We start from the raw sequence: 17,302 nt of genomic DNA on the forward strand, positions 1-17,302 counted from the left end.
TTCAGTGTCCTAAATTAACTGATAAATTTGACAGTAAGAAAGATGGACCCCTAGTGAGCTATGTAATATACACAGCATATTCTTTCACATTTACGCATAAACATAACCAAAGCAGAATGGCCAGCTGCTATAAGCTCTCAGGAATGAAATGCCAATTTAATTACTTTAAGGTACACATCTGCATGTATTTTTTCTTTCAGTTTTTACTATTTATAATATAGTTGACCTGTAGAACGTGAATTTCATTTTAAGTGAATTGGCATTTATGCATGTGTGTATCTTTCATTGTCATTCATGTATAATGTATAAGATACTTAATTGGCATCCCCTCTTTGGTTACAGTATGTTAAAATATAATGGCACTTTATTTATTTTCTGTTTTGTATCTGGAATCCATATGACTTACGTACATAAATCTTAAAATTACTGATTACGCACACTGTATGTCAGGAGTTATGCATGACATATTAAAGCTCCAGTAATCTTAGTAAATAAGACAACACAAGCCAGGTGCCTTGTTCCATAAATATGAATGTTAACAGTCTCAGTGGGAGTAAGGAAGGAGGAGTATACTTCCCAAACTGTCTCTAACTTTAGCCTGAAGTCTTTAGTTAGCTTTTCTGTGCGTCTGGCTCACAGCTGCGGTCAGTGAGGAACAGGGATGCAAGCAGAGGAGAGGCGTCTCATAACAAAATGTTGAACATTCATCGCTTGATTCTGGCACAAATAACTTTTTCTGCAGTTTTCCTAAGTTTGATGTTTTGTGGAACTACCCAGGCTCAGCAACAGAGAGGTATTGTATAGTTTATGAGCAGTGTGTCCTGAGTTGAGAGTATATATGACATTGTCAAAAAACTTCTGCTGTTGTTTCAGATTTCAAAGGCAGTATTTTTTCTCTGACAGCTAAAACAACAGCTTTGGTGAATGTATTGTAATCACTGTGTTCTTTTGCTGAATGAATGTCTCATTTCTTCATAAGGTTATGTGCAAAACATTCTGAATAGCTTATAGATAATTAACAAGCTGCTGTTAAAAGCCTTTTCAATTGTTTAAGATGCATTTATTGTTTAACATCAGCACTCATGTTTCATGCAAACCCTTTTTTCCTAAAAAAAAATGTTTTATTCTCTAACATTAGTAATAATGTTCATGGTTCATTTAAGGTTTTGCTTTGGTTTTGTATTAAATACATAAAGGAAAAGTTATTTAGTGTTTAACTATAGCATTTGATATGCCATGTTCTGCTCATAGTCTTGAGTACACTGGCACTAGGGTAGACCATTACATATGTTTGATTATAATTGAACTAATACTGTCTTCCAAATTCCCAATAAAAAGTCTTGTAAAATTTAGCTTGAAGATAAATTTAGCAGATTGCATAAAAAGATGTATATACAAAAGTTATACACTTTTAGAAGCAAGTATGGTTCTTTTCATCTTAAATTATAGCAACAGCCATGGAGAATGCACATTTTGAAATCATTCAACTTTGTAAAGAAGCCATACTAATTTAGAGTCCCAGTCAATTTTAGATTTGAAATATGAACTTACCAGTCTATAACGAAACTATGTACCCTCAACCATATCAATATTAGATAGCTATATGATTTACTGAATGTTCCTTTCTCTAATTAGTAAGCTGTTTTGCAACATCAGTAAGTTTTCCTGTGAGGGAAATTATAATTAGAGTGTTTAGAACCACAATACATCATGCATACAGCACTTAACGCTATATAAAATGTAAATTCATTTTGGGTTTGCCTCTACAGGGTACTACAACCCAGGCACTGGACACAATGATCAATGTTGCTACCTTAAGCCCAGGGCACTATCTGTGTGGTGTTCTCTTTGTGGGTTTCTTGTACATAGTCTAATTGTATTTCTTTTTTACATACTTGTGTGGAAGCGGAAGATTGGACTGGATATTCCATTATTCAGGGGCTGATTTGTTTAAACACTGTCTGGAAAGTTTAGGGTAATATTATGGTAGCATATAAAAACAGATAACAATGCTGAAAGGGGTTGCTTACGTTTAAATTAACATTTAGGGGCCGATTCACTAACTTCGAGTGAAGGATTCGAAGTAAAAAAACTTCGAATTTCGAAGTGTTTTTTGGGCTACTTCGACCATCGAATGGGCTACCGCGACCTTCGACTACGACTATGACTTCAAATCGAAGTATTCAAACTAAAAATCGTTCGACTATTCGACCATTCGAACATAGGCTTTCCTAAGTTTTTTTGATCGAAGGATATTCCTTCGATCGTTGGATTTAAATCCTTCGAATAGTCCGATTCGAAGGATTTAATCGTTCGATCGAAGGAATAATCGATCAAACTATTTGTGCTAAAATCCTTTGAATTCGATATTCGAAGTCGAAGGATTTTAATTCCAAGTCGAATATCGAGGGTTAATTAACCCTCGATATTCGACCCTTGGTGAATCTGCCCCTTAGTTTGATGTAGAGAGTGATATTCTTAGACAATTTGCAATTGGATTTCATTTATTCTTATTTGTAGTTTTTAAAGGAATTTATCTTTTTATTCAGCAACTCTCCAGTTTGCAGTTTTAGCAATCTGGTTGCTAGGGTCCAAATTACCTTAGTAACCATACATTGGTATATATAAGAGACTGGAACATAAATCGGAGAGAGACTGAATAGAAAGATGAGTAATAAAAAGTAGCAATAACTATAAATATGTAGCCTTACAGAATATTTATTTTAGATTGGGTCAGTGACCCCCATTTGAGAGCTGGAAAGAGTCATAAGAAGGCAAATAATTCAAAAACTATAAATAAATAAGAAAAAACAAAGGCCAGTTGAAAAGTTGCTTAGAAGTGGCCATTCTGTAACATACTAAACTTAAAGGTGAACCACCCTTTCAATAAGAGGTTTGTCAGCTGAGATTTAACTGTTCCAAAAATATTCTCCTACTGTTTGAGAGCTATCATTCCTGGAGGTTCATTTGTTCAAATTTTATTGTATAGCTAGGTGGCCATACATGATATTATCCACCAGATATCGACCAGGGAGACCCATTGGGCAGATAAGCTGACAACTTTAATCTGCCCGTATATGGCCATAGCATCTACTTCTCCTGGTGAACCCTGGGCAAAAGCTCCTTTGCCCATTTACTAGGGGTCCTTTAAAAGTAGATTAGTTTGTGCTTTATAGTGTTGCCTCCTCTTTTGCTTATATTAAAGGCAATGTTAAATAATAGTGTATGTGGAAAAACAAGAGATTTTTCCAAATTACTCTATAATTACATCTATAATTACATCTATAATGGTCTGCAAAAAAGTGTTGAAATACAGAAACCATCAACACTTTAAAGGGACATTGCTGCATTTTGATTGTTTGTTTCAGTTTTAACAAAAAAAGGTCACTAGCCTTATATAAACCATGCCATAGCCAATCTCTTCATTTATAGTTGCTCTTGAATACAAGCAGGCCTGCTTTGTATGTGACATCAGATTTGGGACACAAGGCAAAATCACTATATGCTGCTGCATTTGATGCAGGTTAGTAAGAAAGCAGGGGGCACATTCCTGTTAACAGGGGCCATCATCAGTTATCATAGAGCCCATACTACTAGTATGAGATGCATGGTTTAATATATAAGGGCATCATTGAAGACTTATAAATATGCCCTTTATTTTACACCAATTTTATTAATAGTTGCTAACGTAAGATGTGTATACAACATGCTTGCTAATATATATTTGTGTATATCAGCTCTGCTACAAGGTGCAGGCTAACAGAGATTGTTTGGACAAGTATGACTCCTGGTGCAGGCCACTATTAATGGGACACACGCATGTGCGTAATGAGTGAGCCTTAGCTTGAATAATATGCACATGTATGAGATGTAGGATTGAGAGATGCTATTGTTGTATTGTATACTTTACTAATGTTTCCAACATCTGGTGGGGGTGTTTTTATGTTATAGGTGCCCTTTCGATGGTACCAGTTATAAAATAATGGAACTCCATTATTTCTAGCTAAGAATTCTGTTAAAGGAGTTGTTCAGCTTTAAGATAATTTTTAGTATGATATAGAGAGTGATATTCTGAGGCAATTTGCATTTGGTTTTCATTTTTTTTAGCTTTTGAGTTATTTAGCCTTTTAGTCAGCAGCTCTCTAGTTTGCAATTTCAGCAATCTGGTGGTTAGGATCCAAATTACCCTAGCAACCATACATTGATTTAAATAAGAGACTGGAATATAAATAGGAGAGGGCCCAAATAGAAAGATGGGTGATAAAAAGTAGCAACAACAATAAATATGTAGCCTTACAGAGCATTCATTTTTTAGATGGGGTCAGTGACTTCCATTTGAAAGCTGGAAAGAGTCAGAAAAGCAGTGAAATAAATAATACACTATAAAAAAAATAAATGATAAAGGCAAACTGAAAAGTTATTTAGCCATTCTATAACATACTAAGAGTTAACTTAAAGGTGAGCCACCCCTTTAAGAAGATGTGTAAAAGCATCTATAGGGTTAAGGTGAGTAACTACACTTTAGATATCATCCCTAGGGAAGTACACCCCTTCATTTAGATTGTCAGGGTCCCTTTACACCACAGTGTCTCCTTGTAGTCATATGATACAGGCTGATACGTACTGTAGGCAAATATCTTCAACAAATGAATTTTTATGACTATAATGTGAATATAGCTACATTTACCCAGTTATCATTTAGAACCTGGGAACCAATACATCAGTTGTGTGTTATCTAGAGTATATATGCAACCATACTAAAAACATAAAGATATCTTAAAATTTAGGACAAGCTGACAAATAAAAAAAACTATATACAATACTATATATGTCTGGAGCTGACTATTCATAGCTGGTCTTAAAGAAATTAAGGATCAATAGTTAAATTATCAGGGACTATTAAAAAACTAAATTAAACACTAACCCTAATGTCATTAAGGTTATAATGATTTGGTCCTGTATGTTTTAAAGCCTCATTCCCCTTTAGTCTCTTAATATTGCTTAACTTTGGGTCCCCAGATAATGCCAGACTATAACTTAAGCATGCATTAACCTTTGATTATTTATTGAAGAATAAACCCAAGGTCAAATAACATGACTTTAAATAGAAATAAGGTCTAATGGATAACCCTAATGTCATTGGGTTCAATTTTATTATTATGTAAAATATTGCATGATCATCTTAATACCACAATATAACCACTCCACAGCAATTATTATTGTAGTCTGTGTGTCTCTGTGTCACATTTACCACATATCAATAGGCTAATTATTATTATATTATTATTTCATGTTACTTAAAGTGAAAGTGAATCAGGTTAAGAAATAATTTTCACCCTAATTACATGGGGTTAATTGACATTGTGGGTTTGGCACACATTCTCAAAACAGGGCAAGTAGAAAGTCTAGGCTTTGAACCTGCGACGTTATAAATTTTATCAGAATTAAATATGAATGCCAAATAGGAAATTGTATTTTCTTAGGAAGGCTATTGTATAGGAATTTAGACGTTTCAGATGTAGTTTTTATAGGTTGTATGGAAAAAAGCGCCTTTAATTACCAAGAGCAATGTAAAATGCAAAAGAACTTGAAGATCATTTGACATTTTTATTATGGCTTAATTAATTGTGGTTATGGTCAAATATGTTTCTAAGATGATTACTAATGAATGCTGATGCAAACTGCACTGGTTTCTGTGCAGCAAAATAACATACATTTGAACTACAATTACTAATTACTAAGTAACTAGATCAAACCTTTCAAAACTTAACACCTATACACACATCACAGTTGACTGGTTAATTCAACTGCATATAGCAGGGGTGCGTAGACAACTATTTGTTATGCAGCATCTGAACTAATTAAAATACTAGAAGCTGGCTTCTTTTAACAGGCTAAAATACTATACTGTTGTTTCCAACAAGTAAGTCTTGCCTAATAAAAAAAACAATGCAACCAACATTTGGCTGCTTCAAGTAGTACAGGCCAAACTATGATGTGGTAATAAAGATAAATAAATAATTTTTAAAAATATATATTTTGCGAGTCAGCAGTTATTTAATGGATTCCCACAATGTCTGTTTTGTACAGAGTAATCAACACAGAAAATGTTATAAGTTTTCTAATTTTGTAAAATGTAATTTATATGAAGTGACATATCAGTACAATTTGCAACAATTGTTCTACTGCTAAAGATGTAAATGTACTTTACTGCAAAATCTGATAGATCTGATAAGGTTATTTTACTTATGTGTTAAGTAATTTTGATCCCTATGCTACATATACAGTAAGGTTTTACTGGACACAATAAATTGCACTCACTGACCATGACCACTTATTTTCTGCTGCAATTCAGTGTGGTGACTTTTTTATGCAGCTGTTAATCAGCATTTGGTGCTTTAGTTTCCTCTATTCGGCACAGTCTCTTAAAGAGTGCACAAATAAGGTGCCAGACAGGATCATGGTTGTGATGTGCAAATCCCTAGCTGAGGATACGTAATCATTAGGTGCTGCATGGATGCATATAAATTACTGTTACCCTGCATCATGTATTTTTCATAAATGTCCTAGTTTAAAGGGCTGGCTAGTCAGATTTCTATAACATACTACACTGGATTGCTAATTACTGCTCACAGTAGATATATGCCATATACTCCATTGGCTTCTCTCATTAAGCTATGCAACACAGCACAGTTACAGTATATATACATCTTATTAGGTAGTGCTGGCCTTTACAGTGCAACATTTCAATAGGGCTGATTTGTAAATTGATTTTCATTCAAACCAGTATATTAAGGGACCTTACACATGGGTGTTTTTATGCTTCTTAAAATGCATGCTGAAAATCAATGGATGGAGCCAACACACCCCTGCTTCAATGTACATGAAATCCATAAAAAAATGCCCCTCTATATGATCACTTAGTAAAGTGCATTACTATATGTGTTGTTTCTAAACTGATTGGCTGCAGATTAGTTATAGATGAAACTCTGACCCTTTAATTATTTGTTTGACTACAATCCTAAACAGTCTTAAGATTTTGCTTTGCCTAAGTTGAGAAGAAAAATGAGGAGCTACCAGGCATATATTTGGAGGCATGGAGCTTCACTAATTAAAGCTTGCTGGTCTGCTTCAAATGTGCACATAAGGTACAAAATTTCATATGCGCAAAAGCCTAAATCTAGCGTTGTAAGCTTGGATTTTGTTTTGTCTGTTCTTTTTTTGCCACTTTTTGAATGTTCAATATCTTCTGCAAATCACACTAATTTGTCATAGAAAATATTTTTACAGTTGCAAAACATTTTAAAAAGTATACTAAAGTACTGTTTAGTTATTGTACTGTATATAGAATAATGTAATGCAGTGCATTTAAGGGTTTATTTTTACAATTTGCATTTTATAAAGTTAATATTTTTATAAGTACATTAAGAAACTCTAGCTTTTTTGTTTTCAGCAAGGACAAGCAATTGAATTGATTTTTAGTATAAAACAATTCCATGCAACACAATTATGTAACCACGATAAATATCACATTCGATTAACATGTCCTGTGTAAGTAGTAAAAGATATTTTGTTTTGAACTTGTTAGTAGAAGGGGTAGTTCACCATTTTGAATGATGTAAACTGAGCTTCAGTTTACAGTTTGTATGTTTTTTATTTTTGTGGGTTTTTGAGTTGTTGAGCAGCTGAAGTACCTAGATGCTGAGTCCAATGCCAGATCAATACGCAGTGGTTTGAATGAGAGACTGGACTATATGAGGGCCTGAATAGAAAGATAAGTAATCAGAATGAACAACACACAATGCAATACTTTTTGTGGATGCTGGGGTCAGTGGAACCCATTCAAAAGCTGCAAAGCCAAAAAGCTAAATAATAAAAAGAAAACACAAATTGCCTCGGAAAAACACAGTCAAGGCAAAAGTTAATTTACCCCTTTAATAATTCGTGTTCTAACTCATTACTCTTTTTCCACCACATAGATACTCAAGTTGAAACCCTAATTAAATTTCAGGGGTAACTGAAGGGGTAGTCAACCTTTAGGGCAGTGACACACCAGGAGATTAATCGCTAGCAATAAATCACTGCTTCTCTGGGCAACGTCTCCTGCATTCTCCAGTAAAAAGCTTTCCCATAGGCAATAATGTGAATCGCTGGTGGTAAAACACGTGTCGCTCCAGTCTACCAAAATTGCTACAAGAGGAAACTTCAAGCGATTTTGGGAAACTGGAGCAACACATGCAGATTGCAGAGAAATAAATAAAGCTGATTGTAGAACAAAAATCCAAAGCATTATCACCATTAAAGTTTTACTATTTCAGACTGGTGAACATGTTCATTAAATTTGTTACAGAAGTCGTTTTATGCTTAAGGATTCCGTTTATCTTCTGTAACTCACTGCAGCCAGTTCACATTATGACAGTAATTGTTATACGTTTAAACCTCCTTGATCTGTCACATTTTAATGCAGAAGCGATTTCTGTTGATGTTTAAATGACCTTCTTAAATTGTTTTCTCCAAAGGAGAAAAGTTTGAAACAGTTGAATTCTGGACTTTGATTGCCCACAAAATTTTATGAAGTTACCATTTGCTAACATTTATGCACGCCATAAAAATGAAATATTTTATTTGCCTTCTGACAAGAAAAGAGCCTTGCTTGAAAATCAGTACTTTAATACATTTATAAAACCTTATTTACAGACTCACAAATGTCCATAATTACGTTGCACAAGCTTTAAATATATGTGAATGATACCTTACTGCCATGAATGTGAAAGGATGAACAGTAAAGAATTACCATAACTAAGCTGTCTTAGAGCCTGTGGGCCATTCAGGAAGATATAGCTGGATGATAAGTCACAATTTTATTATCTGCCAGCATGGAAGGGGGGTTAATGGCCAACAGGTGGGAATATTGTTCTATAGCACCTGTTCACTGCCTGAACCAGGGTCAATGTACCTTAACCCATTACACAGCTGCCTACGTTGATAAATGGGGAGCTAACAGAAAGGTAGGGTCTTTTACCATCTGTTGCAGTGTCTTTAGGCTATGATGTGAATACAGTGCTATTTAAACATTTAATCTACATGTAGAAATACAATGTGTAACAAGCTAAATTAAAAGAATATTTTTAAACACTGTACTTCGTTATGTTATTTTGTAGTTAAAAGCACAGGCCTGTATAATAGAAGAGGACAGAGTTACTAACTTGTCCCTTTATTTACAAATGCTATGCAACATTTATAAAGCAAGCTGTATAGGTTTCAAAGCAACCCTCCATAAGGTAAAAATCTGTAGAAATAAAATGTCCTGGAGAAGGGAAACTGTAGAGTCATTAATATTAATGGGCAAATGTACTGCTATTTTTGATATGAACTCATTCAGTTGAGCATATTCAAAAAAAGGTGCATGAACACAACCTAAACTTCCAAAAATAAATATAAACCAGACAAACCAGATTACACAAACTGAAACCATGTTGGTCTGTTTCTGATTACAGGGACTATTTCCCAATCCCCTTGGTGTAATGCAACCCCTCCCTCACTTTTTTTCATTGTGAAGTGATGGATTCTGTGACTTGAAGTTTTCCTGCTTTCCAGAGAATCTTTGCACCATCCACTATAGAAAACAGAGGGACTTCACAGCATTATGCTGTGAGCCTAAGGGTACTATTTCCAGTATGCACAAACATAATATTGCAGTTTAATTTCTGGGGAACATTATACTGTGGTGATGTGGTTGGCACTTGGCAGCACTCCTAAACAATTTATAACCACGGTTGGAGGATTGGGCCAGGAGGACACCAGGAAAAAATTGAGTGGGCCCAGTTAGCCCAGATCGGCTCCCCATGGCCACATGAGGTGTGCTTTCTGACCTCCCCCCTGCCCTGAGTGTAAAGAGCAGAGAAAAGAGCAGGGGGGGGGGGTGTAGCTCTATTTGGATTTCACCAAAATATTTGATACAATGCCCTACAAACAAATGCTTTCTAATCTAAGGTTTGTTGGGCTTAATGAAGTCGTTTGCACATGGATAGGAAACTGGCTACTAGATCGGGTACAGAGGGTGGTTGTTAATGGGACATTCTCTACTTGGAGTAAGCTTCTTAGTGGGGTCCCTCAGGGTTCTGTATTGGGTCCACTTTTATGTAACTTGTTCATTAATGGGAGGGTATTGTAAGTAATGTATCAGTGTTTGCTTATGACACAAAACTATGCAGCCCAAATAATTCCATCTAGGATATAACATTCTTGCAGCAGGATCTTGACAAACTGGATGGGGGGCCATGGGGGTGGTATAGTGGGGGCCTGGGGGGTGTGGGTCCTGATGCTGCAGCCCTGGTTGGCTCGGACCCCCCCCCAGTTTGATGCTGTTTATAACAGCTTTCTTTTATATTATACCATATTCTGACTGTCGCAAATCCACTTAAGGAAGTTAGACTAATAACTTTGTGGATATTCTTTTTAGAAGTTAGATCTTATGAGCTGATGTCCAACTTACTTTAGAATGATAATTACTCCTTATGTTTGAATATAATTTACCTCTCATGCCTTTGTTACGTTTTTGTAGAATAAGGATAGTATGGGAGTCAAGTAATTAAAATAAACCTAAAAATTAAGTGAAGAATAGGTTGAAAAAATCTGCATAGGGTTTAAATTCATGTTATCTACATTTTCACTACCAGGTTCTTATAGTTATATATTGTTATATATAGTTATAGTTTTTGAATTATTTGATTTATTCTTCTGACTTTTTCCAGCTCTCAAATGGGGGTCACTGAGCCCATCAAAAAATGGGCTCTGTAAGGCTACAAATGTATTGTTATGGCTGCTAATTGCTCTCTCCTATTCATATTCCAGTCTCTTATTCAAATGTAAAGTAATGCACAGCATGGCAACCTGAAGTTATAGACTCAATCAATGAAAGTGATAAGTTCGTCAAGACAAAAAACAAAGTTCTGTAAGGCAAGGAGAGAATCTGAATCACAATTTTACATAGAATTGGGATCCTGGCTCTCCTATGAGATCTTCTTTGAGATTTACACTTGAGCATAAAATACAGATCCTGTAACATATATTGACTTTCGATAGTAGGTTAAACAAATGTTTTGGATTGAGCATTTTATTATGAATATATAATACCTAGAAATCCAAAACACATATCAGATTGTGTGTCACCTAGAAGAGTATAAATATGTGTTGTCACATACAATACACAATATATTCACATCAGTATTAATAAAATGCATTGCCATTGGCAACCCACACTGGTCCTAGATTAAAGACACAATATACAGTAGGTTTTGGCACAAAGTGGTTTGAATGGATTTCTTATATAACATTATTCTACTTGTGCAACATATGTCATTTATTAACTTGATATATTCTGTTGAGGTTTATATTAGATCCTTCACATAAACCAACATGAAAGTAATACAGTATTCTGCACATGTGCTTTTCATCTTTAGAAACAAACCGTATGAGGTGAATTCAACAGTATTTACAAAATATTACCTGTTCTAAATTCAAAGAGAATTCCATGGGGCATCCAATTACTTTTATAGTTGTCATGTGGCATTTTCATACAGCTCATTTTATAATATTAATGCCCACAGATTAGACTTATTACAACCTGTATTCTTCATAGATCAGGATCAAGTTGTATTTGAGGCTACAAAACTCCTATGGCATTTATTTACAAAACAACATAATAACTGAACTCAAATTAAAACCAAATGCACAAATTCAAGGTGTAAAATGTACACACAATCATATGATATGTCACAATGCAGCAACATTTCCGAAAATTCTAGAGTAGTTGCAAGTGGGCATAAAGTAGTAGGTGCTTGTTTTACCAGTGTATATGCAAATTAGCACCCACATCACATGAAAGTTGCTTCATGCTTTGATTATATCAGGGTGATGCACATAGATACAGAAACAGCTTTAGTGCTCTTACACGCCAGTGTTTACTTGTGTGGTGGCTTTTTTGGCATTTGCTACATTATTTCTTATGAGGCTTATACTGATGGCACTGCAGTGAATGGTAGAGCACACATGAGATGCTGCATGTTGTGTCATTGCGACCCCATCATTACAGACCCCATAGGAACGAACGAATGCATGTAAGAACTCTCATGACCATGTTTTATCAGACTGTCCAGATTACTGGGAGTTGTAGTCTGCAACTGCTTATCCTTCTGTATATTTAATCAGATAATGTGTGTGTGTGTGTATACAGTATATATATATATATATATATATATATATATATATATATATATATATATATATATATATACGAACCAAACAGATCCGCACTCCGTCAGTAAAAATAATGCAATGACCCGGGTGCTGCTCCAAAGGGAAAATTGTACAAAAACGTAAGATAGGATATAGCACTCCTGGGATTTATTAAGATTCTTGACAAAGGCTTCAGACAGTAGCCGAAACGTTGATTCATTTTACAAGCATGGAATAAACTTAAAAAATTTTAAAATAAATCCCAGGAGTGCTATATCCTATCTTACGTTTTTATATATATATATATATATATATATATATATATATATATATATATATATATATATATATATATATATATATATATATATATATATATATATATATAGGTATATACACAAAAGCAACTTTCGTGCTAGTACTATATGTACTAGCTTTATATTTGTCATACCTTTCTGCTACAGATAAGTGACTGTATTAAAAAAGGTTAGAGTGAATGAACATTTTGCATGGCTCATTTTCCAATTATCCACCCATCTGCTGCAATCCATCCTCATTTTATCACTGCAATTATATGTCACATAACATAAACATGTGCTGTCCATTTTACTCCCACTGTGTACAAGGCGGAATATTCTCAGGGGCACGGAGATGAACTTGCAAAAACTTTTAACATGTATTCCTATCAATCTATCATGCAGTGTACATTAATGCAATTGAGCTACCCTTGTTCTGTGCATTCAAATATCAAAAAAATGATGTGTATTACTTTATTAATGCATCTAATAAGCACATGCTGTATGCTTTGAATTACTTCTGCTTATCAGATTGTTGGTCTGTGTGTAATTACATATAATACACAAGAGCCATGAATATCCTGTAAATTGTATACTTTAAACAGTGCTTAGTGATGTCATTGGTTATAAACTGAGCTTAGTGATGTCATTTCTGTCACATGACTAACTTTGTATTGTTTATTATAATAAAGTACCTGTTTAGACAGCAGAAAAAGGCTTCACACAAAACTTATGGTGAATCATAGCAACATTTATTTGTAGCAAAACTATGTTTTGGCTGAATCCCCAGCCAAAATGCAAGTGAAAACCACTTAAAAACATGTGTGGCACAAAATACTCAGAATGTAATATACTGGAAATCATGAAACAAAGCCAAATCCCCAATGGGTGAAAAAAAAACACAGAAAAAAGCAAAACACATTCTTACATTTTGTGAAACAACTTTTAGTTTCTTCTTTTCCTGTTTTTCCCCTCCCATTGGGGGTGGGGCTTCATTCCATGATGCCACCCACCTTACATTCTGGGTATTTCCTGCCAAACTAGTTTTAAGTGTTTTCATTTGCATATTGGCACTTTGAGGCAGGTTGGGGATCCAACCAATACACAGTTTTGCGAACTGTAATAAATACATTTTGATTCAACATCCTGGCAGTATCCAGTGAATCCCAATCAGTAGCTCGTGAGCAACATGTTGCTCTCCAATCCCTTGGATGTTGCTCCTAGTGGCCTCAAAGCAGGTGCTTATTTTTGAATTCCAGGCATGGACGCAAGATTTGGTTGTATAAAAACCAGGTGCACTGCTAAACAGAACCTCAATGTCTGTTTACAATCCACATAGAGGCTACCAAATGGCCAATCACAGCACTTATTTGGCAACCCAAGAACATTTTTCATGCTAGTGTTGCTCCCCAACTCCTTTTACTTCTGAATGTTACTCACGGGTTCAAAAGGTTGGGGATCTCTGATCTAGATCTAGTGATAAACTGCTTTGCTAGCAGTGGGTTAAATGATTCTGCTGTATTAGTTCAGGTGAAGCAGTCCGACAACTGCAGAATCTTCTGATGCATTAATTAGAACATGGCAGGCAAGACTGGCCTCCTCCATTCTTACTCTCAGCTTATATAGGAAGAGAGGTATAGGTACAGGAATATGAATCATAGGACAATGGCAAAACAACAGGAATGGCCTTAAGCAAAATGTCCACACAAGCAGGTTACTACACACCCTACTTCAGAGATGATTTTTACCAAACATAGCGCGTTTGGGGCTCTTATACAGTATATGGGCGTTCACACTGCCGTTTCTTTCCTGCGTTCTGCCACAGAGGAATGCATGTAGAAACAAATCCCTGTATTGCTGTGTTCCACTTGGATATTGTGAGGGGCGAATTTTACCTAATGCTAAATTGTACAGCGGGTGAATACTGCATCCATTTATGCACAAGTACCTTTTATGAATTATGTTAATACACCCACATCTTTGCATCTATTTTAGCACATAGATCTTAGGCTGGCATAATTGCAAATTCACTAATTTTTTTTGCAATTAATATCACTAAAGGGAGAAGATTCTTCTAAAAGTCTATTTATTAATGGAGATAAATTGAATTAGAAGAAAAAATTGATTTAAACAAATGTACGTTGTCCTTTTATTATTACAGCTCTACCTGTATGGTATCATCTAAGCAAAAGTAGCTTGTTGGGCAGAAAACACTTCAATTTTAGGCTACTGTCAAACATATCAGAGTCTCAGCGTATGGATAAACGCAGGCCCCTATGCCAAGAATCAGCCCCTATGCCAAGAATCAACCCTTACGCCATGAATCAGCCTCTTCCTTGCCTGCACCCAGAACCTCTGCGTCGGCCTGAGTGCAGCCGGGCTAACAATGTGGTTCCTGGTGGGTGCAGGCAAGGAAGTGGCTGATTCTCAGCGTAGGGGCTGATTCTTGGCCTGCATTTATCCACAAGCAAATAATCTAATATGTCTGGTATTAACCTTACAGATTTTCTTAGACTATTTGACTCTCTACTTTTTATATTCTTAATCAAACAAAAATCTAGATGTGTTGTCACCAGGGGTGGCAAAAACCCAAGTATAAAAACTGAATTTTTATTTTTTAACTGGAAACTAATTTCTTTTAGTGTACTTTTTAGTTTTTTATACTCAAGCAATCTCTTGCCAGTTCTAGAGTTAAGGGCAGCAGGGTGACATTTTTTTGTACTGGCACCAATGTACTGAGAAAAAATACTTGTAGGCAGTTATATAGTATAGGTGCAAAAAATATTGTCCCATACTCACACATTAATGATTGCAACATATTTCCTAGTGCACTTAAGTACTGATGTGCAATGTTTCTACCTAAACCCTTATTGAACTAATGAGTGAGTTTAGTGGCTGCATTGTGTTAGTGCTATCAATTCACTAGCTGCGCAGATAAGCTTTATGAGTCATAATGCAGCTAGGTGGTATTTATTTCAATTTGAAGTACCCTACATCTGACTTCACCATACTTCACTAATGGTTTCTGAGCACGCATAAAAGCATTGTTAAGCCACACTGAATACATGTAGATAAGACAATGAATGTACCCTACATGGTATTTTATTTCTTTGTGTAAATAAAAACAGCTGCATATTTGATTTCCCCTGTTCTGTAAACAAGAAATTGGATAACATTCAAAGATTTGGACTTTTTGTTACTGAGGTTTTATGATATTGTAAATTCCAAATAGTTAAGAAGAGGGGCTGAATCTTCTAATAAATATTGTACCAAATGATACAGCAGAAGCGTTTAAACATTCCTCCTGCAATTTCCCTTGATTTTGTCTTTATAGATAATATGTATTCTCAGCTGCTGCATCTGATAGTACAGTTATCCTGCTGCTACACCCACATTGTGCCGGCAGCCAAGTGGAGAATTGCTTTACTTTTAGCATGGTTCAATGATAGACGAAGAATTTACAGTTTAGCAGTCAAAGTCAAAAGATGAACTCATTCATATCCTCCTAACAGAGTTATTCAGTCTTCAGCAAGAATGTGACAGGCTCATTCCTCACCCCCATAAACAGAATGTTTCCTGGTTATCATGTTTCACTATTGCCATTTTGGTCATACACATAGCTATTTAAGAAACTAAGCACAGTTTCATGAACGTTTATGCCACTTTTCAATGTTATAATAATGTTTCCATATTTACTTACCAAATCAAGTTTCAGCTTCAGTGTACTTGCAAACTTAACTGGCAATACACAGCTGCTAGAAGCTGCCAACTTGGCTCCTCTGGACTGAGTTGAGACCTTATCGGCCTGTATATTGGACTGCCTGCCCCACCAATATCTGTAGGGCAGGTTTGGAAATCTTGTTGGGCGAGGACTTCAGAATGATCCAGTCGCTGGCCCTGGGCAAATTACAGCTCATTTGATCACCTATAAGAAGTCGGCGAAAGTTGCCTCACGAGGAAACTTCAGAAAGCTGAATCGATCCGTGTGCAATCCCACTGGCGATTTACATTCTACTACTAATTTCCCAAAGTAGCAGCGTGTTCCACCAACCTTAGAGTTTTTATTCTTATTTAAATACATTAAAAAGCAGGTACAGCACCCCTAATGTCAACTGTTTATTGCTCATTTCTAAATAATGCCCAATTTCCATTCTTACTACCCCTTCCACTTTATCTGCAGTTTTGTAATTTTTTATAACCTCCAGGGCATTTCTTTTCTTAGTTGTAAGATTATATTTTCATCTTTCCTGTAGATTCATCAAATCTCTTTTACTATTTTCCTCGTATAATCTAATGTAGTCACCTTTTTCTTAATTTGGTTTTATTCTTATTTGCAGCCTCGGTTCCAGTCAGTAATATCAGGGTTTCAGTTTATATAGTTCTAGCTACACCCAGAGAAATGAGTTTGCCTCAAATTCCTGAATGAGAAGTAGTTATTTAGTTCATAGTCAGATCACAGACTAAACCCCTACCTCCTTCTGTTCCAACATCGAAAAATGGGAAAGTCAATCATTTCTAATAATAGTTATCCACAGGAAAAATTCAAATATGCAGTGCCCAATATGGCTGCAGAACCACAACAAAAATCTTGTTAAGTTTTGCAGTCCCTTTTTAATTAGAGGATAGGCATGGTGTGGCATTTATATGAGCTTCACATAATTCTCAAACATTTCTTAACTAAACTGTGGAATTAAGTCAAGGAACCAATGTGACTGAGCCCCAAATGTTTAATGCTGCTATCTATTGCCAGTGTAGCATAAATATTTCCA

At 35.4% G+C, this 17,302-nt stretch overlaps 1 protein-coding gene across 1 annotated transcript in view; it reads left to right on the forward strand.

Annotated features, from left to right (window-relative positions):
- The first annotated feature begins 613 nt into the window (after nt 1-613).
- The window catches only part of LOC108716137 (laminin subunit alpha-2-like), a 433,274-nt gene continuing 416,585 nt past the window's right edge, over nt 614-17,302 (forward strand). The window contains exon 1 of the mRNA XM_041562932.1: nt 614-793. Within this exon, the coding sequence (XP_041418866.1) occupies nt 694-793 (100 nt within the window). The 5' untranslated portion in view covers nt 614-693. The remainder of the gene's footprint in view (nt 794-17,302) is intronic.

The sequence above is a fragment of the Xenopus laevis genome, chromosome 5L, assembly GCF_017654675.1.
Source record: "Xenopus laevis strain J_2021 chromosome 5L, Xenopus_laevis_v10.1, whole genome shotgun sequence".
Lineage (NCBI taxonomy): Eukaryota > Metazoa > Chordata > Amphibia > Anura > Pipidae > Xenopus > Xenopus laevis.